The sequence below is a fragment of the Carettochelys insculpta genome, chromosome 2, assembly GCF_033958435.1.
Source record: "Carettochelys insculpta isolate YL-2023 chromosome 2, ASM3395843v1, whole genome shotgun sequence".
Classification (NCBI taxonomy): domain Eukaryota; kingdom Metazoa; phylum Chordata; order Testudines; family Carettochelyidae; genus Carettochelys; species Carettochelys insculpta.
The window spans coordinates 131639331-131661869 of record NC_134138.1 but is presented as its reverse complement, the minus strand read 5'-3'; the positions used below and the strand labels follow the sequence as shown (position 1 = coordinate 131661869).

Here is a 22539-nt window from a genome sequence, read left to right as displayed (position 1 = left end):
TATATGAATTCCCAATAAAATTTACAAACACCATTGTTTATTTCAGAAGCCTCTACTCAACAGCAAGAGCCACATTTCCAAAGGGTCCTTCATGCAGCCGCTTTCTGCATATGCACAGCACTGTGCATGACACCACATATACATAGTTTGTGCACACAAATGTTAGAGTTTACAAAAGCAAAACCCTTTGCACTTACTACATAAATGGAGATGTGTATAAATTATTTCACAATATGCTAAAAAGAAAAGAATTTGCTATGTGCAATATTGAATAGGTACTTCATGAGAGACAGTTCATTAATCACAGCTAGTGGTTCTCTTTTCATATCCAAGTACCCCATGGCTTGTATCCATGAGAATCTTTTCTGGTTATGATGACAGAGATGTAAAAATAGCTTAGTAAATGTTTGAGAATGCAGCAAAATGTTCAGTAGACAGTCAAGTCAAAGGCTCCTCTGCAAGGGAAGTGAATAGCCTGTGAAAGGTTCACCGAAATTTAGAGAAAACCTGAAGAGTCTTACAATAGTAGCTTTCCCTTTCCCTTTTGTATTGAGGGGAAAATTCTGGATGTGGATCTTCAGGATCCGAACTTTAGAATTTAATTTGGAAGCAAATGTAAAAATCTGTGAGATTGGTTGAATTCACTGATGTTTCCAACAGCCCTACATGGCAAATTTTTGTTATAATTTTGCATTCTGTTCTGGTAATCAGCCCTGTCACAGATACAGAGCAATATGTGCCCTAGATTCCATCACAGCCTTCCTGAGCGCGCCTCATTAGTGACAGGCCTGTCTGCTTGTACCTCACTCTGGTTAAAACCAGTCATTCCAAACAAACGCAGATAGGATCTCTGGGCTACTGTTCCCCATTTCCCACCCTTGTTTGTATGATGGGCCCGAGAATGTTTTGGCAGCTGTAGTCCCTTCAGTCCAGAAACCTGTGCCCATTGTTTACAAATTGCCCCAAAGATACAAAGCACATGGGTAAAAACAAAGGCCTGTATTACATGGGTTTTACTTACACTTTAATCTCTCCTTGCTGCTTCTTGTTAAGTCCCGTCTGGCTAGCTAACATCCACCTCTGGCTGGGAGAAATTGCCAGGTTCCCAGCAAGCTCTTTCTGAGCACATCTACATTGCCAAGAACGAAAAATCAATCTCTCCCCTGGCATCCAGAGTAGTGAATTTCAGCGCTTGGGTCAAATGTCTTGGGCTCATGCTACAGGGTTAAAAATAGCAATGTAGGAATTCCCCTTCTGAACTGGAGCCTGGACTCTGACACCCGGCAAGGGGGCTTCTAGGCTTGGTGTCCTGCAAAGGCTTAGTATTCTCTTCTCTTTCTTTCTCTCTCTCTTTCCCCAGCTTTGACCAAACATTTTGTCCTGTGTCACCCAAGGTTGGTGGTGAGTCGAAGCTATATACCCAGCTTTTGTGCCTGAGTATTTGTTGGGATGCTTCTTGTCTAGGCCTTTCCTGCCTGATTTCTTCAACAGTCCCTTTGGCTCTGACTCTGCAGCCAGTAACCTATCTCAGCCAAACCCAGAGACATGTGCCATGTTCATACAGGATAATATAGGTATTTCCCAGGTCACTTCCCGGGCACAGCGGAGAGCCATATGTTCAAGTTTTGGAAAGGAGTGGAGGAGTGGGGATGAAACATGAATCAGGCAATGTGTGGCACACTGAAAGTGGTGGTGAGGGGGAGTGGGAAGTGTGGGACTCCAGTGCCCCAAGGTTTGTGGAAGTGGGGAGCAGACAGGAGGTTTGAAGGCCACAGGAGGGACACTCATGCAGCCTGCTCACTGTTCGTGGTTGCCCATCACTGGTCTACAAGATCAAAATGTTCCCAAACACTTCCTATAGCAAGGAGCCTATTTGAATACAAACATTGTCTGAGTGATGCCTCCCTTTTCCTTTCTGATTTTGCAGATCACCTAAACACCTCCATGGCAATGACAGTAATTGCTTCAATACATAAAATCTTGAGAAAGCAAATGCAGTGTAAACAGCTGGAAATGATAAGTCAGAATCAGAGTGGGATTTTCATAGAAGTCTAAGAGAATTTGGTATCCAACTCCCATTGAATGTCCATGGAATTTAGTCTCAAAAGGATACAAAGAGGCACTCAATTCATTTAGGCTTCTTTGAAAATCCCAGCCAGCCGGACCAGACTGCTCTTCAGTGAGTCCCGTCACAGTCTGGAAATGGGAATTTCTGCTCTAGAAGATGGATATGTACAAAAATTCATCCTGGGCTTTGATGGGGCAGTTCATTGTGACCCAAGAGACATGAAGATCAATGGAACAAATAGCGGGGTGCCTCGGTGTCAGGGGTGTAGTGTGCAGGAGAGGCATCTTTAAAATCTATATATTTTAATTGTACAAATAAAAAATAAACTAAATAAAAATTTGGCTTTTGTGTCTCAACCTGCAATGTTTTATCTTGATCTGACCAACCTTCCTCCACTTGCTGATGGTGATACAATAAATGGGTTTTGCAATCCAGAAAGATCTACACCATGAGTGAGTGGTAGATAAGAGCGGCCATACCAGGTCAGACCAAACGCCCATCTAGCCCAGTATCCTGTTTTCTCACAGTGGTCAATGCCAGGTGCTCCAGAGGGAATGAACTGCGATCCATCCCATCGTGCCCAATGCCAGCTTCTGGTAAATAAAGGGTAGGGGCTCCACCCCGGCCAGTTATGGTAATGGACTTTGTTGGACCTATCCTCCATGAATTTATCTAATTGTTTGAACCCTGTTATAGTCTTGGCCTTCATAACATCCTGTGGCAGGGAGTTCCACAGTTTGTGCATTTTTCATTTATCTTGGTCTTTTCTTCTTCAGGACAATGGCTATAGATGGTCTGCGTTTGGCAAACACTGCTTTTGCAGTTGATATGTTCAAAAAATTGTGTGAGAAGGACAAAACAGCCAACATTGTTTTTGCACCGCTGTGTACTTCAACTTCTCTGGCTTTGACTTCTAAAGCTACCAAAGGTGACACTGCTGCCCAAATAATAAAGGTAAGCCTGTTGCCTTCCTTTAAGGTATAAAATTATGTAACTGGTCATTATGGACTATTTGTTTATTTAGTCTTCTGTAAGCTGAGCTCCCCACTAGGTAATAGTATACAGTAAAAGCTCTTCCGCAATGTGTATGTGTGGGAAAGGTGGTACTAGAAGTGCATTAAGCCTTGCATTTCTTTCATACCAGAGTTTACTCTTATGGTGTGCCAAAAATTAAAAAGTCTGCAAAAGTCTGTGTATTTTAGTTGTCAAGCTAGCACAATATAATCATGCCAGTTTCAATTGTTTTGATAATTTATTTCAAAATTCCTGTCCGCCATTATGTTTATAACAAAACAGATGATGAAAAAAGATTCAGGAAACGTTTTTTGATAAATAGATTTCTTATTAATCATGTTAATTTAGAGCTTTGAGTACAAAAGAATATAAAAAAGGCCATTCTGGGTCAGCCCAAAGGTCTTTCTAGCCTAGTATCATGTTTTTCCCCAGTGGCCAATGCCAGGTACCCCAGATAGACTGAACAGAACAGAGCGATCCATCCGCCGTCATCCGTTCCCAGCCTTGACAGAGGCTAGGGACACCATCCCCTGCCCGTCACAGCTAACAGCAATTGATGGACCTAACCTCTGTTAATGTATCTAGTTCTTTTTGGAATCTTGTTAAAATCTTGGCCTTCATTTAATTCATAAACTATAATGGCAGACTGTGTTTCCCATACAGTTCAAAAGCAACGGAAAGGCTTGCCGGAGACAAGGGTAATGGAGAAATACAGAAAGAGGGAAGTAATTGCTGGGAATAAGACTGGGTGTGAACACAGAGGGTTGTTGGGTGTGGATGGAGAAGTAAGGAACAGGTTTTCGGAGGCGTGCAGGGATTGTTAGGGAGTTTCCTCCGTGAAGAACCTAGCTGACCCCATTCAATGAAGCACACTGGCCCCCAGCCTCATGTGTCCCTACACCCTCCATCCTTGTGTTTCCGCACCCCCACTCAGCCAACCCTCCTCCCCCATCCATATGTTTCCCTGCATCTCCTTCCCCCTGTCCTCGGTTCCTCTGCACCTCCTTCACCTATTTGGCCATGCATCTCCACTCAGCCTCCCTCATCCCCAGGTGCCTCTAAACCCTCTGCCCTGTCCTCATGTGATCCTGCACCCCTCCACTCAGCCATGACCCTTCCTAGTGTCCCTGACCCCTCCCTCCTATTCCCACATGACCCTGCACACCCTCTCCTATTCAGCCCCCGCCCCAGTCTGTTCCCTCTACCCCCACTAGCCCTTCTGAATCTTAGCCTCTGACCCCCAAGCTACCCCACTTGCCTCCTGTTGTCCATCCCTCCATATCCCATGCCTCCTGACCTGGCCCCAGGGACAGGGATGCTGTGAGCCAGGCAGTCTCTTTCTCCTGGCTATCCTCCACAGCTGGGGCTGCTCTTGCCCTGGCATCACAGTGTCCCCTGGTGACAAAAGGAGTAACTGCAGCACCTTTCTGGAAGAGAGTATTTTCTGTGCGAAAAAATTCTGCATGGCACATGAATTCTGTGTATTGCACAGTGGCACAAAATTACCCCTGGAGTACCCGGGTTCCACTCTGGTGGTTTAGAGCACAACTGAGACCACTGAACTTTCTAGAGAATGGCTTTTCCTTACAGCACAATTCAGCATGATTGATAATGCCTACGCAGGAGAGGTCTGGAGTTGCAATGCAGCGCATGTTGCACGGATGGCTAGAGAAACATGCATAAAACAATTTTTTTTACCCCAATACATCAATATTACAGTAGAACTTCAGTGTTACAAACAAAATGTTTGTAACTCTGAACAAAACATTAGTTTTTTTCTTTCAAAAATTGACAAATGAACATTGTCTTAATGCAGCTTTGAACCTTTGCTGTACAGAATTAAACTTGCTCCTTTTAACCCCCTTAACATAAATGGAACAAGCACAGAAATGGTTCTCTTACCCGGTCAAATTTGTTTTTAACTTTCGATTTTGTAATAGTTCACATTTACCCCGGCACTGCATGTGCTTTCCAGTGGCTACTTTTTTGTGATCTCTCTGTTCCCAGATTGCATACTTCCAGTTCCAGACCATGTATCTCAGTGCATAACGCTGAGTTTTCTAACTCTGTTTAAATACTGTAATGTTACTTAATTCGATGGCCAATGAAAGACACCTTTGCTGCTGAAAGTAGTCAAGAGAGACTCAGTGCAGTGGAACAAGGCACTGCCTAAGTCAGGGATAGGAAGCCTATGGCCCATGGTCTAGAGTTGGCCTGTGGCACAATTTAATTTGGATTGTGGCAGGTCAGACAACTGTGCATTGCCGCTTCCTGTAGTGCCCAGCCAGACACTACTTTTGGAGCCTTGTCCTGCATGCTGGTGAGGGGATGCACGCAGGTGAGGTGGCTGGAGCAGGGACACATACTGGGCATCTGGGCAGCAGTGGGACAAGCCCTCGAACCACTTTCTGCTGTGCCCAGCCTCAACCAGGCACTACTGCCACCCCCTTCTCTGGCACACAGGGGAGAAGGCTCATGGGGAGAGTGGGGTGGGTGGAGTGGGGAGGAATGGTTGGCCGGGAAGCAGAGAGGCAAGCCCCCAACCCTCTTCCCTGGCTGGAGCGGCTACAGTGAAAAAGGTGTTCTGCGGGTTTTTTTTTTTTCACGTGTTTCTCACGTTGTAGAGGTTTTTTTTTTCCTGTTTGTTTTTTGTTTTTGCCTCTCACTCACCCCCCCCAACTGGTTTTTCTGTAGGTCAGTAGCTCCAACCCAGGAAAGGTTCCCCATCCCTGACCTAAGACATCAGTACCATGTCCTTTCCCATGCCTTCACTGAAGTATTAAAGTAATGCACCACAGTGCAAGGCAGTGGGATTCTGTAAGATGGTGTTACGACCATATATGATGAATTTGCATCATGAGATGGAGTGGCCATAATTTTACACAAAGCTGCCATGTCACTACATGGATGTAAATGCTTAAAGTTATTTTTTTTACCCTCCCCTGGATTACCATGGTTTTGTAATTATGTTAAGGGAAAACAGAGCAACAGAGTACTGAGTTAAGCCAGCCAAACATACTAATTGCCCCACTAATCAAGCTCTCAGGGATATTGTGCACAGAAATGAGGTTTAATTAATCTTTACAAATTCTTTTTTTTTTCTGCTTGGGGAAATTTTCTTGGTACTGTAAGAGCTTTATTATCTGGCATCCCTGGGGTTCTGGAGATACTGGATAATGTACTGATTAGTAGAGCTGAAGCCCACAGCTGGCCCCACTCAATGCTTCCCCCCTGGACAGGCAGCAGGTAGCTGGCCCCATGCAGCTGGTCCTGGTCGGGACACTGGGTCCACAGCAGCTAGCCCTGGATGACTGCTTGTTAACTAAATATGCCAGTTATCCTAATGTCAGATAACTGGGCTTTTACTGTACTTCCTAATTCAATGACAATATCGCGGAGGGATTATATGTCAGGGTTGCCTGTTACACCGGGGACAGAACATTGTGAAAGAAGAGGGCCCTTCTGGGTGTACATTTCTATTATTCCTTTCTGCTCTGCAGTTCACTTTTGAACCTTACTATAGTAAGGGAGTGAGGACTCAGATAAAGAAATGGATTCTGACACAGAAATAAGTTTCTGGCTTTTAACATTTCAGGCTAGAAAAAGTGAATAAAAGGCTTCAAAATGCTGAGTAATGTGATCATGTCCGTTAACTGCTCCCTTCCACAGTTGCCAGGAGTACTGTGTATCCTCTGCCGGCTCTCAGGCAAGTGTCCTGTGTGCTTTGTTTTTTCACATAGGAGCTGCTCTCAATTTGACAGGAAATTAAAGGGAGGGCTTGTCTGAGATGCTAGTGAATGGCAAGTCAGGATGTGAGTCTGCTGCATACTAGCCTGTCACACAGTGGTGTTGCATGAGGACACTGCTATAGTGTGCTGAATGGTAGAGATACACATCTCGTACAGCTGGAAGGAACCCTGGGAGGTCATGGAGCCCAGTCCCCTGGTACACAGCGTGCTTTGTTTGCTGCACCTCAGAGAGCCCTACAGAACTGTTTGCAGTGCCTCAAAGTGCCCTACAGAACTTGTAGCAGTGTCCACTCTGTGTGCTACTATGTGGCAAGCTAATATGCTCTAGATTGCTTCCCTTCCTTGCTAGGTGCCTGGGTCCCATGATACTAGCCTGGCTATAGCACTGGAACTACTGCTGATGTGCAAACTGCTGAAAAGTTGCCCTCTGCTGGGTATCTCACGGTGTTGCAGCTTTACTATTTGCTTTGTGTACTCTGTAATTTCCATAGGGATATATTTCCCATGTTTAAACAACAGTGCTCAAGGAATGGGGCTTTTCATGAGGAGCCAAAGGGTAAGGCTTGGCCTAGACAAGTTTGCTGTAATTATAGAGAAAAACTAGAAAGAAGATTACATTGGTTTAGAGCATTGCCTTTTGCCATAGAGGATATACCTTCCTTTGGCATTTACACATTATCCCTATAAAGATAACACCCTATATATTAGCCAGTCAAATTTCTGAAATCATCCTCGAACATTTCATTAATCATTTTGTGTGCTCTGTTATACATGCTGAGGTGGGGACACTAAGGATTATACTTGCAGGGGAATAAATAAGGAAGCTGGGGAAAACAGTATAAATCATTCATTGCCAGGGTGCATACATCTGTGGGCGAAGGAATGATGCTGGGAAGAGTTAATTACTCTCTACTATTCCTTGCCCACCATTTCAGGAATTTAAGATAGATGTTGTAATGGGCAGTGGGGTGTGGATGAGAGATGGATGTGGATTTTTTTTAAAGCAGTGCAACAAATTTAATGCATTTAGAAGGCAATCTTCAAATTCCAATGGCTAGAAATTCACCTCACGCTGTCCATAGTGGAAATCAACATTCACACTTAAAGGGTCAACAGCAGCCCCCCTCATCAGGATTTCCCTGCAAGTTTCATGATATTTGGTGATTTTGTTAAAGCTCTCAGAGGCAGGCAATTATGTAAACAAACGTACCTCTTCTTACTTAAAAAAGGCAGTTTGTAGCTGTTCAGGTTGCAGAGAAAAGTATAACCATGTGACTAGAGTATGCCCTAAAGGCTCAGAAACCAGAAGACATTTTAAAAGAATCCAACGCTTGAAAAAAATCTCATAATTTTTAAGGCACTCTCACGAGCTTTTGAATTTGTCTCATGATTTTTGAACTCTTGGGCTTTTCATTTCTGAATTACCCACACATCAACTGTATTTTTCACCTCACTGTCACAGCTGGCACCTGATTACTCATTCAGCAATTCTGTTTCCAGTCCCTGTCCATCCCTAAAGAGCTCCTATACCATCAAGTTGTTGAAAACCAGCTCTGCCCTGTCACTAATTCTGAGGGATGTGTAAATGCATAAGAAATTTGACCTACTGAAACCATACTGTTTTCAAAGTCAGTGGGTAAAATAATTTTGCTAAAGTGAAAAACAGTAACACTTCCTTATTTTAATGTTATAAATCAACTCGCGGATGCACCCAGTGTTGCGCAGCTCTTCAATTGAAGTAATTTCTTGAAAATAAATGAAAAATGTACCTGCTTTTTTCTAATTACAGTATTTTTCAAAAATGAAGAAAAATGAGGGCTGGAATGAGGGTCCGGGGTGGCAAGGGGCAGGAGGTGGGTGGCTTAGGGCAGAGGTTGGTGGGGGCTCAGCACAGGGGCTAGGGGTGTAGAAGTCAAGGCAGGTGGGAGGTGCAGAAGTTAGGGCAGGGATCTTAGGGCAGGCACCTGGGAGGTAGTAAGAGGGTTACTAGGGCCACACACGGTGGTGGGGGTGATGCTGCTTTGGTGGCAGCTCTTTCTTGGGGGTCAGGGCATCGCTCCCTGGCCAGCAACTTATCCTGGGAGGGAGAGATCTGGGCCTGCATGCTTGTTGGGTGGGGGCTGGGGCTCTGCAGGCCCCCCCACCTCCAGTGCCATCTATGGCCTACGGGATATCTGGGGGAGAAAAGGGGCAAACCAGGCTCTTGGGGCTGTCCCCCCACCTCCGGTAGCTCCTCCCACCCCTGCAGCCTGTTGAAGTGGGGGAGAAGCCAGCAGCAAGTTTCCCCCCCTCTCTCACAGCCTGCAGGCTCCAGGGGCTGCCCCCTCTAGCTGGCGCCCTGCCATGGCTTGTAGGCTATCCAGACTGAGGGGGCTGCCCCTTTTCCAGCTGCTCCACTCCACTTAAACCCCCTGTGGCCTGCAGATTGTCTAGGTGGGACCAGGCTGCAGGAGACTGCCCCTTTTCCAGCTGCCACCCCTCTAGTTACCCTCCCCTCCCCTATGGTCTGCTGTCTGTCTGGGGGCAGGCTCCAGGTGCTGTCCCTCACTCCAGCTGCCTCTCGAGGCCAGCAGGCTGTCTGGGGGGAGGCCAGGTTTTGGTGGGCTACCCCCACTGCATATGCCTCCCCTGCAGCTATCCCCTGCATCCTGCAGGTTGGCTGCATGGAGTGAGGTTCCAGGGGCTGTCCCAGGCCTCCAATATCCCCTCATGTGGGCTGCATGATATCTGTTGGCTGCCCTCTGCCTGCCAGCAGCCGCCTCTGCAGCCTGTAGTTACTCCATGGGGAGCAAGCCCTGGATTTTGGGCAGGACAGCTACATACCCAGTCTTTGTGGCAGGCAAGATGGCGGCACCCCAGTCCTGCTGGCCTCACTCTTGGTGCTGCATCTGCCTCAGTGGCCACTCTCAGTATCGTGTCCCTCCTGTCAGTGCTCCTCCCTTTTGCCTCCCTCTGCCTTCTGCCCCTCCCTTTCCATGTTGTGGGAAAACCTGGGATTTCAAGCACTTGCCACTTCCCAGGCACAGCCAAACCCTGACCTTGGTTGAAGTTACGGTAAGAGGAAGCTGCATATCAAATTTTGTGGTCATAGCTCGTACAGTTTCAGAGAAGCTCATGAACAAGTGAAGCACAGACAGACCCAGATGGATAGATAGATAGATAAATAAAGCTTCTGTAATTTGCTTAATTTTTTTAAAAAAAGATTCAGCTGCCCTATTCCTAATAATGAGGATCTCAGACCAAAAAGAGTTTATTCAATTTTTTTGCGGGGGAATGGGGAGGATGGGACAGGGAAGGTGGGACTGGAATTTGTGGACACAATGACAGCCCAATGCTGAAAAGACCAAGATGGTTAGGAACTCTTATGTGAATAGTCTTATTGATTTCAGTGGGTCTACTTCCACAAATAAAGTCACAGTGTCAGGACCTTAGTTTATGTGAGATTTGCAAACAAGGCTTCCTAGAAGAGAAAGAAACTTTGGAGCCGTTGTAAATATAAGAAGCAATGTCAGTGGTCATAGATTAGTACTGTATATTATTGAACTGTTAGGGGTTTTGAGGCCAAGAAAGATGTTCAATATCTTAACTTATTCATTAACAGGCACTCCATTTAGAAGACATCAAAGATGTTTCTTTTGGGTTCCAAACAATAACATCTGACGTTTCCAAACTCACCTCTTTCTTATCATTGAAAATGGTCAAACGGCTCTATGTGGAAAAGTCCCTTAACCCCACCAAGGTAAGTAGCTAAGTTATATACTCAATAGGCTTCTTGGCCAATGTATTGACTGGCCATGCAGACCTTATAGTTATTTTAACATAATGGCCTGTCCTTCTTTGGCTGTTGCTGCATTGACCTCAGAATTGAAATGTCTTTATCCACTTAACCTGTGTTTCTTTTTAAATATTTTTAATCAAACCAACCTATCAAAATGCCTAGCCTATTGTTGACATTATAGAAATTATTAATAATCAAAAAGCCTCTCCTATCCATGCTATTGTAATAACTTTAGAAAGTAAGTCCCTTTAGTTAAAATTGATATACCAGTAATTTACTAATTTACAGCTAGCTATATATTAGCATGCAGTATTGGAATTAAAAAAAAAGTTACAAAATCAAGCCCTCAAAAATCACAAAATGCCAGAATTAAAGCTGCCCATGCTGCCTTAATTCTCTGTCCTTGTGCACATGCATTATGATCATCTTTGACTATATGATCACATCCATTTTTTTTCCTTCCCTGGATCTCTTTCCCACCAGACATAAATGACTTTTCTGTGCCTAGACAATCCTGCACAAGTCAGCAACACACTGTTCATCTGTTTTAAAATGTTACTGTCTGCAGTTGTTTTACCTTGGAGACTATGATCACCCAAACATAGCTAAAAATCTATTTCTCCAGGCTGAGCAGTTAAGAGGACTTTAGGTAGTGTCTGTTTTGCTGTTTCTCATATAGAAGAGTCAGTTTCTCCTGTTTGTTATGGGTCATTTTCCTGTTAAGGAAAATTGTAAAACCAGAATAATTAGACTGGGGAGTCAGAGGCAATCTAGTACCTGAAATTATTTTTCACTCACATCGGGAAACCAACTCAATGTCAAGTTAGTGTCACTTTAAAAATTAAGGAAAAACAAGAACTAAGGAAAAAATTCTCTCCCCCCCGCCAACAATTACTCTACAGCTTCCTCCAATTACAATTTATTTTTCCTAATATGAGGCTTGAGTTTTCAAGTACAAGATATCTATAACTTTTAACTGAAAATATTGAGTGACTAGTAGAAGCTAAATAAAAGTCTCTTGAGATACACTCTTTAGAGGGTATTCTAGACTTTTCCAACTCTGTGCCACCCGCTGACTTCTGTAAAGGGTCAAGAGATATACTGTTATGACCCGAGTAGTAGTAAGCCTCTTCTACTCCTACATCTTGGAGAATAGGCCATTGATGACCATTCACCAGTGTCCCTAGTCCTGGGTGATCATCTCCAGTTCTGATCAGGTGTATCCCATCTTTTTATTGTCTGCTTTCAGATCTCTGTGCCAGGTGTTTTTGGGGACCTGCTTTTCCTTTCTCCTTGTGGGTTCCAACTTAAGGCTTGTCTTGTGATGTTGCTGTTGATCTTAGATTGGCATGTATTATAGGAATTACAGTATTGTTAAAAATAAATCAAATTGCCTGTAATCTGTGTGCTGTGTAAGTGTTATTGCACCTACTGCCTATTGTTTAGTAGCAGTATTTGGTATTACATGGAAACAATGCATCAAATAAGTAATACCATCAATTATGTTATGTACAAAGTAGAACAAATACTACTTAATAAAAATAGTTCAAAAATCATAAAAGAAAATGGAAAAATTAAGTTTCTAGTAGCAGCACTAACACTTCTGCACTGCACATATGGTATCATTTTATGGTAAGTTTTTCATGAAGAACAGCTATATATTAAGCTACATATATTTATCCAGACAAACGAGATCTGAATTACCAGATGAAACAGAACAAAAAAGCAGTGAAGTAGCACTTTAAGGACTGCTGGACTCTCTTTAATATTCAGATTTGACACATTAACATGTGGTTTGAACCAGGATGCAAATTTTCTGGGATACCATAGGGGCCCTTTTGCATACTTGGCTTAATCTAATTCTTGACTCTTCCCCCGCCCCACCCCGACCCCTCTACTCTCTGATTTGCTCACCTTGATTACTATTTTTGGTTCTCTGTGCCTTAAATATTGAGTCTGTTCTGATATGGCTATGGGCTGAAGAAGTGGGTCTGTCCCACGAAAGCCCACCTAATAAATTATTTTGTTAGTCTTTAAAGTGCTACTTTGCTGCTTTTTTGTGTTGATAGTATATAGTATATAGACTAGCTCATCTTTCTCTCTGTTACAGATGAAAGAGAGGTATACCAACATTACATCAGGAAATGTAACTTAGTCATTCCTGCAATTAGCTTTGCTTTAATAGGATTTATTTGCATTTAAAGATCCATTTCTTTAATAAAAAGGAAAACCATTACGACAGCATCAGCTCTTAAAATAACCTCATATGATTAAGATGGTTCAGGACCTATTTTGCTTACTTAAACATTTATGTCAGGTTAAGAATGTCACCAAGCTTCCTTACAGCTGGATAAATATTTAAACTACCTGAGCTTGTTACAGTTAAAAGGCTTTACGGCACAATAGGCATTTATGTTTCTGGGTTAAGGATTTGCATCATCCCAAGTTCTTCAGTTGTTAAATAAATTAGCTCAAAGTTTAGAAAAAGAGAGTATGTAAGTGCATCCCTATGTTACACACACATGCCATATATACCAATTCTGAAGCTCAGTTGTTCGTTTTTTTTTAAATGTGTGTTTATGTGCGTGCGTGAGACAATTTATAAAAAGGAAAGTGATTGTGTTGCAACTCCCAGGACTCAAAAATGGCTGAAGAGATTTAATTCAAAATTAAAAAAAACTCCTTTGGACAGAGCCGAAGCATGGAAAAGTTTAGCCTAAAAGCGAATTATCTTTCAGAAAACAAAAAAACTTTTGAAAACAAAGCTAGAATAAAAACTGTTTTACAGCCTGGTTTTAGCAGATGCCTAATCCCATGTATGAAACTCTTCAAATATATTGTCAGGCTATTGAGGATATAAATTATGTAAAGAGTCTGCAGTTATCACCATTTGCTATAGCTAGAGCCTGAATGGGGTGTCATTTTTATCGCCTTGAATCGTGGTATCATGGGCATTTTTTAAAGACCATGGGCCAATTTATTTCCCTGTGTGATATGAGCAAATCTTGTGTTCTGTAGAACCGCTGAGGCCTGAGGATCTCACTGTGTCAAATGAACCAAATGTGACAGGCATATGAGAACAGTGGGATTGCAGCAAGGACATATTTGGCTCTTTGTGTCTTTCAGGAGTTTCTCAATGCCACCAAGAGACCCTTTCCATCTGAACTTGAACTAGTAGACTTCAAAGAAAAAACTGAGGAGACTAGGCAGCAGATCAACAAATCTGTTTCACAGTTAACTGATGGTAAGTGTAGTTTAATCCGGAAGATCCCACTTAGCATTTCTGAAGAGAAGAAAGAATTCTGTTCCCTTGTAACATTTTTTATTAACATTTTCAGACATAAATATATAGTGAAAGAAAAAGAAACATTCTTTTTTAGTGTGATCATTAAGATTATAGTCTGATATAATTCAGTTTCACAACTGCATGTTTTCAAAGGACTGATAGTGAAAGTTTTCTTTATCCTGGTAAGAAACTACAGACTTGACTTCAGTGGGTCAGATTTTGAATAACTGCTCATCAATGTAATGGTTCACATTCTGGCCTAAACAAAAGTTTGAAGGACCATATTAGTAACTGTAACCGTACACGTGACTCAATGTAAGGAAAATCATCTGGATTTAACACCACAGAACGCACACAAGAAATATTTTGTGAGATTTGGAAGTTCAGGTTTTTCCCTCTGGGCTTAGACTACAAATACTAAAATTAAAAGTGAATAGAGTGGCAAAGGCGTGACTGAGAGGGGACATGATAACAGTTTTCAAGTACATAAAAGTTTAGTACAAGGAGGAGGGGGAAAAATTTTCTCCTAACTGCTGATGACAGGACAAGAAGCAATGGACTTAAACTGCTTCAAGGGAGGTTTAGGTTTGACACTAGGAACAACTTCCTAAATGTCAATGTTCATTCCAGTCCTATGATTCTGTTTTTCTCTTGAATTAAATTTCCTCCTCAGTGAGTATGGTGTCTAGCCAACCCCAGTCACCTGAAAGAATTATTAAATATTCAGATAAGAATATTGCTGCATTCCATTATTGACATGCTTTTTAAAAAATGTGCACAGGAAAAATGGAGAATATTTTGAGTGAGGGGAGTATAAATGACCAGACTAAGATCCTCCTGCTTAACGCGGCTTATTATATAACCAACTGGATGAAGAGGTTCCCAGAGGCACAAATCAAAGAGTGTCCTTTTAAAATCAACAAGGTATGTTTAAAAATGCCTTTAAATAATCCTTCTGGGGTTTTGTTTTGCGCATGCGCGAACTGGCACTTTCCAGGGTCAAAGTCGACCCTTGAACTCCTTGCGAGTGGCAAGGACTAAGGAAGGTCAACAGGAGAAATGCTCCTCTCGATCTTCTTCTGTATAGACAGACACTGAAGTTGACCACTAATAAGTCAATTTTAGCTATGCAATTGGCATAGCTACAATTGAGCATCAGTGGCCAACTTCTATTTCTAGTAAAAACATAGCCTTACAGGTTGTGTCTACACTACCAAGTTCTTTTGAAAGATTTTTCGACAGAAGGGGGCTCTTCTGAAAGATCTCATGGACCACAAAAAGCATTCTTTTGAAAGTAAATCGGAACAGGGTGGCACTCCTTTTGAAATCACTGCTTCTTTCCTGTTTCAGGGGCTGTTTCTACACATGCCACTTTCCTCTGAAAGTGGCATGCTAATAAACAGCCCAAAATATGTTAATGAGGTGCAGATGCTAACTCCCGGCACCTCATTAGCATAAGGTCACGTGATTTGGAGTCCGGAAGTTGTTCTTCCAGACTCCAAAACAATGTGTAGAAGCGTGGTCCCTGGGGGGTCTTCTGGAGGCCCTTTCTTCCCAAAAATCTCTGTGTTTACTAAACTATAACTAGAGTGTGATTGACAGAAAGGGAAATCATGAACTGCCATTGCATAAAAGAGAGAGAAGTGTGATCTCACAAGTAACTGCAACCTAGAGATTGGATCCAGTATCAGCAACTGCACCCTAAACCAAAGAGGTAGCCAGTGCAGATCACAGAATATTGGTGTTAGGTGCTCAGAATGGCGCCCCCCATCCCGAGGCAAGTCACTGCGCTAGCTGAAGCCTTCAGAGATTCTCCAACTATCATCAAGTAGTACACGTTGCAGAAATCAAGGCTGGAAGTTCTAGAACAGCAGCAGATCAATGTGGCTTGATCTGTGTCAAAGAGAATGGTCACAGCCCCTGGGCCATCCAGAGACTGAAAAAAGTACACAACACTCCAACTAACCTCTGGTGATCCAGAGACATCGGTGACTTCATCATCACCCGGAGATTGTAAATAGAACTGACAAAGGCTAATCACCCCTCCCAAAGACAGCATACTCTGAGTTCATACAGCCTTCTCAAATGTTTCCCTCTGCCTATCAGCAACTCTTCCATTTTATTGGGTTAGGGAGCCACTAAGCCCGTTTTCTCCAGGGAAAGCAGAGACAACAGTGTTCAGCAAAGTGCAGACGTAACTAGTTTATCTATAGGTTTGGAGCAGCCATCTACAAACTAAGAACATTTCAGGCCACAATATTTCATCTAGTGAAATATCATCTCCTTGGCTGGTGTAATAAGAACCATTTTTTCAGCATCTGAAGAAGTGAGTTAACTCATGAAAGCTCATGCTCTAAACTTTTCTGTTAGTCTATAAGGTGCCACAGGACCCTTCGTTGCTGCTACAGATCCAGACTAACACGGCTACCCCTCTGATTTTTTCCTTAGTGGGTCAACAATATGTTGGTTCAGGCCAGCTCAAGATCAGTTAATAAGGTTGTGTTTGACTGTGGTCAAAATGCTAATGATAAGAAATGTTTGGCTGGGTTGTATGGCTGGATCCCAAAAGGTCTTTTCACGTTAGCACTAAAATAACTTACGGCAAATATAAGGCTTGTTATTACAAAGAGACCCTCTTATAACTTTTAGCTTGTAGGAGACCGGTTGCGTGTCCAGAGCTGTTTATGTTGTGCCACAGCCACTGAATATCTTCAGTGCTTTAGGCTCACTGATATTGTAGTGCCCTGTAGATGTTATACATTGTCATTTACAGTGAAATGGGTGCCAAAGGGCACCTATATTAGGCAACCTTCTATCTTCAGAGACCACCCTAAAGTGTCCCTTAGTATATTAAGTAGATTCTGGATCTACCATTACTAGAAGGCCTTTTCTATTAAACCACCCATGTTTGTCATTCTGGAATAATGCCAGATAGGTTTCAGTGTTTATGAAGGCAAGCAAATGCCCTGATCCAAAGAAACGATGCATAAGTACAACTCGCATCCAAGCATGCATACTTTCCTACCTTCCATCCCATGCCTAAAGGAAAAGAGATGCCAAATTGTTCCCTGTATGTTTTACAGACTGAAACAAAACCAGTGCAAATGATGAATGTGGAAGCTACCTTTTGCCTGGGCAATGTAAAGGAATTGAAAATTGCAATCCTTGAGCTCCCTTGCCTCAACAAGCATATGAGCATGCTTATTCTGCTACCCACAGAGATCGAAGATGACACCACTGGTTTGGAACAGGTAGGAGAAGTAGACAAGATTTTCATGATGTTTCCAAGGAAAGCATCCTATTTACAATAATTCTGTTTCTGAGGCAGGTTTTCTGTATTAATCTCAGGTTACTGAGAAACAGGATAATGGTTCCTTAGGAGTAAATCTCTCTTTCTGCTTCTGTGCACCTGATGTCAAGTTTGTGAAACTAAGAAAATCCCTTGGAGTGATGTATTTAGGACTAGGTGCTTTTGTAGAGACCACTAGGCACTTCACTGCATTTTTAGACACCTAAATACCTTTACAAATCTGGACCACTGATCTGCTTTCCATGTTAATGTATATGTGGCCTGGTGATTACAGCTAGATACTTAGGCTTCTAAATTTCATTCAAATCAAAGTTTGCACTGTATTTGTAGCCAGGTTGGACTCAGGATAGTAGAACGCCAAAGTGGTTGAGATAATATCATTTATGAGACCAACTTCTGTTGGTGAAGGAGACAAGCTTTAGAATTTACATAGTGTTCTCAGAGCTTGTCTCTTTCACCAGCAGAAGTTCTAATGTCTCTTTCAACCACTTTGTCTCTCTGTGGAAAGTAAGGGTAGTTAGGAACTCGAGTACACTTGTGGGTCTGGGCCTTATAGGCTGGGTTTTAGGGTGTTCTTACTAGTTCTGTCACTAACTTGTTCAAAGTTAAAAAAAAACAGGTCACATCACTTTTGATGCCTCAGTTTACCTAATTTGTCAATGGAGATGACTTGTACAGTTAAGAAGCTTAATTAAGGCTTTTAATATCTAATTTTGAGCAGCGGGTTTCTGACTGTCTCTAACTATTTGCTTTTTTTACTGTAACTGCTCATGAACTGTAAAATAGTTTTAAAAACTTCTTCTAAGAATGAACTGTTTTAGTGACACTTTATCAAAAAGTTATAAATGGAGGCAGTTAACCTCCATTCACAGTTCAGGTGCTACGTGGCCTCAGTGCTTTGAGTAAGGATCTTAGATTCTGGCCCAAACTGTGCTTATGCAAGTGTTAACGTGCACTTCTGTGGGTACTGTCATTTATAAATGGAAGTATCATTTAGCTCACGAGACATCCCTTAATTAAAATTTGAGCTGGCTCCCAATCCATGCTCTGCACGTCTCTCAGACTTTGGGTCAAAAGAGAAGTACAGCTACAAACACCAACAATGTTGATCTAAGTCCAGATCAGAATTTGGAGGCTTGAGTCCGTTGCCTTATTCAAAATGGAAGTAATTTCATTGCTCACAGGCCTGGGAACCAAATGGCCTTGGTTCATGGATCAGCTCTGCCTTTTCACTTGCCATGTGGCCTTGGGGAAATCACTTATCCAGTCCTTCCCAATTTTCCTGGGATACCCCTTTCATGGGACTATTGTGATAATTACGGCCACAGTACTTCTAGTGTGCTGAGGCCCTGATTATTATACTCATTTAATGGAGTTTCTATAGTAACCTGCATCAGTGGGTTAAACCAGCATTACATCCATGTACCTGAAGGCAGCATTTATCCTTAGGCATGATAATTACTAGAAATCAAGGACAAGTTTTTGAATGGAGGAGGCAGCGGAAAGTGTCTTTTTTCCTCTTAAAATGACCCTTAATATGCTCCCTTGCCTTATTCTTTCAGCTTGAACAGGCGCTCACTCCTGAGACATTAGTACAGTGGACCAATCCCAGCGTGATGGCCAACACCAAAGTGAATGTGTTTCTTCCCAAATTTAAGGTGGAAGGGGATTACGATTTGAAGCCTGTTCTGGAGAGTTTGGGCATGACTGCTGTCTTTGACGAGAATGTAGCAGACTTCTCTGAAATGTCTGAGACTAAGGGTGTGCTTTTGTCACAGATCATCCATAGAGTCACTCTGGAAGTAAATGACGAAGGTGATGAATTGAGAGAGGTACCAGGATCTCGGATCCTGCAACACAAAGATGAATTTAAAGCTGACCATCCTTTTATCTTCTTGTTTAGGCACAACAAAACTCGCAACATTATTCTTGCTGGCAGATTTTGTTCCCCATAAATAGGGCAAATCCACTGAGAAAAGCAGAATCCATTTATAGTGATACATATTTCTGTAAAGCTTTGCTTCCTGACTATCACCGTTGAAAGGTAATCTAAGATGTTCCCATAACAACAAGGCAGCACCAAGTACTTTTTACATGCGGCAGCCATATGCAATGATGCTACTTAACTCCTTTTCTTTCACTCAACAAAAATCAGGAATTTACCACTACACCGAAAACGTCTTGTGCCTCATCAGGAAATACCCCATCACCAACAACAAATGTTTGTATTTCTCTGTTGCATTTCTCGTTCTATAATAAAATTACAGCAAAGTCAATTTTTCTGGAAGGTGGTGAATTGAAGCTGCTGAGGTATCTGGGATTTCCTAATAAAAACTGGCTCTTTTCCACAGATTTACTTCCTACTGTGTCCAGAACCTTTCCAAATCTTCAGTGTGTAGCCTTACTTTAATAAAAGTATTTTGACATTTGGGATTATTTCTCTGATCCCGTGTTTGACTGTGCACCAGCCCAGCTGCGTGCTTGAACAGAACTGTGCTGGGTTCAGGGAGACTCCACTCTGGTAGAACAGTGTGTCTACACAGTGTTGCAGGACGAGGGCCTCTGTATGTGATATGGGATTAACAATTCTTATTCGCCCGCATAGAAGGCAATGATATCTAGGGAAGAAATGTGCAAAATAATACAATAATTGATAATATCTTAGAAGTGTGACAATAAACGTTAGACCCTCAGCTGGTTACCTACACGTAGCTATATCACTTTACACTAGTGTAGGAGCTCGCCCTAATAGTTTGGAAATTCCTTAATGCTGCCCCTTAAATCAGGGGTGGTCGAACTTTCTATGTCAGGCCCTGCTTTTTGTACCTGCAATTACAGTTTGCACCACCACCCCCCCGCCCCCGTCTAATATAATCCAAGCTGATGGAAATTTTGGTTATGTTTACATGAAAGAAAAACCCTTTCGGCATGTGTAAGAAAATAAGTATAGTGAATGTAAAAACTTTATCAATCTGTATATAAATGTAAATACACAGACATAAAAACAGTAACATATTTCGACATTTTTAACGAGATGGATGAGCCTGACACCAGCAGCCAATTGTGCTCTGCCCCCTTTATGAAATTTAATGCTCCTTGAGGGGACCAGCCCTCTCTCCCCTTTGCACACCTCTGCCTTAAATGACAAAAACTAGCAGGCAGTATGAGTTAGAGAAGTGGCACTGGTGGCAGTGTAATTGTTTGAAAAAAAAGAGGGTAAATAACTTAAACTGAGCTCCATGTTCCCCAGATGAGAAGCTGGTAAACTCCTCTCACCCTCAGCTACCCTACAAGTAACTGGCAGTTCCAGCTATGAAGGACCTATGTTGTGAACATTCCAAAACTGAAAAGTGGAAATGAACTAAACACACCAAACATTTACTCTGCAGCTAGAACCTGACCCATGTCTCAGGCACGTGTCGCCTATCATTTCTGAAGTAGTTAAAGACAATCCCTGTAGTTAAAGTGCCGCGTAAAAAAGAAAATCCAGACATTTACATGGATTAAATTAATACATAAATTAATACAAAGCTAAAGTAACGAATGGATTTTTTCTTTTGTTAATGAATGTGGTCTTCAAGCTAAATATGACAACGCTTTATCAAAGTTTATTTTCTGCCTAAGGTCTTCCTGCTGCATGTGTTCAGTACACTCATCCCTCGATAAATGGGTACTTTACTTACGAGTACTCGCTAAAACAAGGACAAATATACCTACCTTTGTTCACTAGATGAGTGAACTCCCCCCGCTAATATGAGCCTTACCCCCCGCCCCCAAACCGCAGACCCAACCTGCCACAGCCTGACCCCCCTGCTGGCCCTGTGTTCCCAACCTGCTGCAGCCAGAAACCCCGCCCTCCCTATGGACCCAACCTGCCACAGCCTTAACCCCGCCAGCCCCAGGGACCCACTGCCAGGTTTTAACCCTCCCTCCCCTTCATGGCTCCAAACTGCTCCCAGCCTTTTACCCTCCCCAACCCACGGTTCACTTACCTTTCAAAAGCAGCGCCACTTGCTGCCACTGCTTCGCCGAGTTAGGAGCACTTGGAATGAATCAGAGACTTTTACATCAGCAACGAAGGGTCCTGTGGCACCTTATAGACTAACAGAAAAGTTTAGAGCATGAGCTTTTGTGAGTTAACTCACTTCTTCAGATGCATCTGAAGAAGTGAGTTAACTCACGAAAGCTCATGCTCTTAACTTTTCTGTTACTCTATAAAGTGCCACAGGACCCTTTGTTGCTGCTACAGATCCAGACTAACACGGCTACCCCTCTGAGACTTTTACATGTATTTTAATGGGACTTTAGTGTCCCTCTTACTAGTTTTTGCTTATGAGCCAAAAGTTGGGAATGAATTGCGCTCTTATAGCGAGGGATGAGTGTGTTAGTTTACCTTATACTATTCAGAATAAAGCATTATAAAAACAAGTGTCATCCATTTTTAAATGCCAAAAAATGGTTTCCATTATATACATGTGCATCTTTTAATCCTGTACTAACAGATAGATAGGATCTAGAATCATACTTTGGATATTCTTCTTCTTTTCTAATTGTTGTGTGGTCATAACAGCAGCTGAGAAAAGTGGATCCTGAATCTCCAAAATGATTTTTATTTTTAAAATTGCCATAAGCATCTCATTTACTGTTCAGATCAGATGTAAACAGGAACTTTATTTGAAATTCTACATTTTTCTAGGAATGACAGTTCATCAAAATGCCTGGAATGCCTCCAAAATCACTATGTCTCAGCTGATCCTTGTCTTCTGATAGGTGGTAGGTTCTGAAAGTTTATCCACAGTCACCCATGAGTCAAGATAATGGGAACTTATGTATCAGCATTCCACTGTCCAATGTACTGTACAACACTAATGGTTCAATACCTACCATAAGTGCAAACAGATGGGAACAATACATGCCAAAGACTTCTTTTGGTACTTCAGAACTAACAACAGAGCAAATGCCACCACTCTCTAGCTGCTATCTCTCTGGAACTTACCGCCTAATCAGGATTGGGCCTAGACAGAATTTGATGGGAGATCTTATGAGAGACTCTTCTGGCAAGTATTGCAGGAGGTTCTGTAGCTGATTCAGTAGGTGGTGTGATGTCCTTGCAGACACAGTGGAGTGCTAGGGGTTGTAGCTGAAGATGGAGTTGCGATTAAACTTACCTACCAATTGGTTTGCCCATTGAGACCAAGCTCTCCATCATCATTCACATCTTCAATCTCTGTGTAGACCCCATTACCACAGTGTCTGCTACCTCACAAACTTTGGGGATGTGGGTGGGTGGGTTGACGCTGAGAGGGGTTAAGCACGAGGAGGGGGGCAGATTTG

The 22539-nt window shown here is 42.5% G+C and overlaps 1 protein-coding gene across 1 annotated transcript; it reads left to right on the top strand.

Annotated features, from left to right (window-relative positions):
• Positions 1-1383: 1383 nt before the first annotated feature.
• On the top strand, positions 1384-19573 carry SERPINB5 (serpin family B member 5). The gene is made up of 7 exons (XM_074987773.1): positions 1384-1401; positions 2845-3022; positions 10433-10570; positions 13736-13853; positions 14677-14819; positions 16979-17146; positions 18768-19573. Exons 2-7 carry the CDS (start codon positions 2849-2851, stop codon positions 19158-19160), a joined length of 1134 nt encoding a protein of 377 aa, XP_074843874.1. The 5' UTR covers positions 1384-1401; positions 2845-2848; the 3' UTR covers positions 19161-19573.
• The last annotated feature ends 2966 nt before the right edge of the window (positions 19574-22539 follow it).

Excerpts from the sequence above, each read along its gene's own strand:
- SERPINB5 (XM_074987773.1), top strand. The coding sequence starts at position 2,849 with ATGGCTATAGATGGTCTGCGTTTGGCAAACACTGCTTTTGCAGTTGAT. Across the intron at positions 3,023-10,432 it reads CTGCTGCCCAAATAATAAAG|GCACTCCATTTAGAAGACAT; the intron begins GTAAGCCTGTTG and ends ATTCATTAACAG. Across the intron at positions 14,820-16,978 it reads GTCCTTTTAAAATCAACAAG|ACTGAAACAAAACCAGTGCA; the intron begins GTATGTTTAAAA and ends TATGTTTTACAG.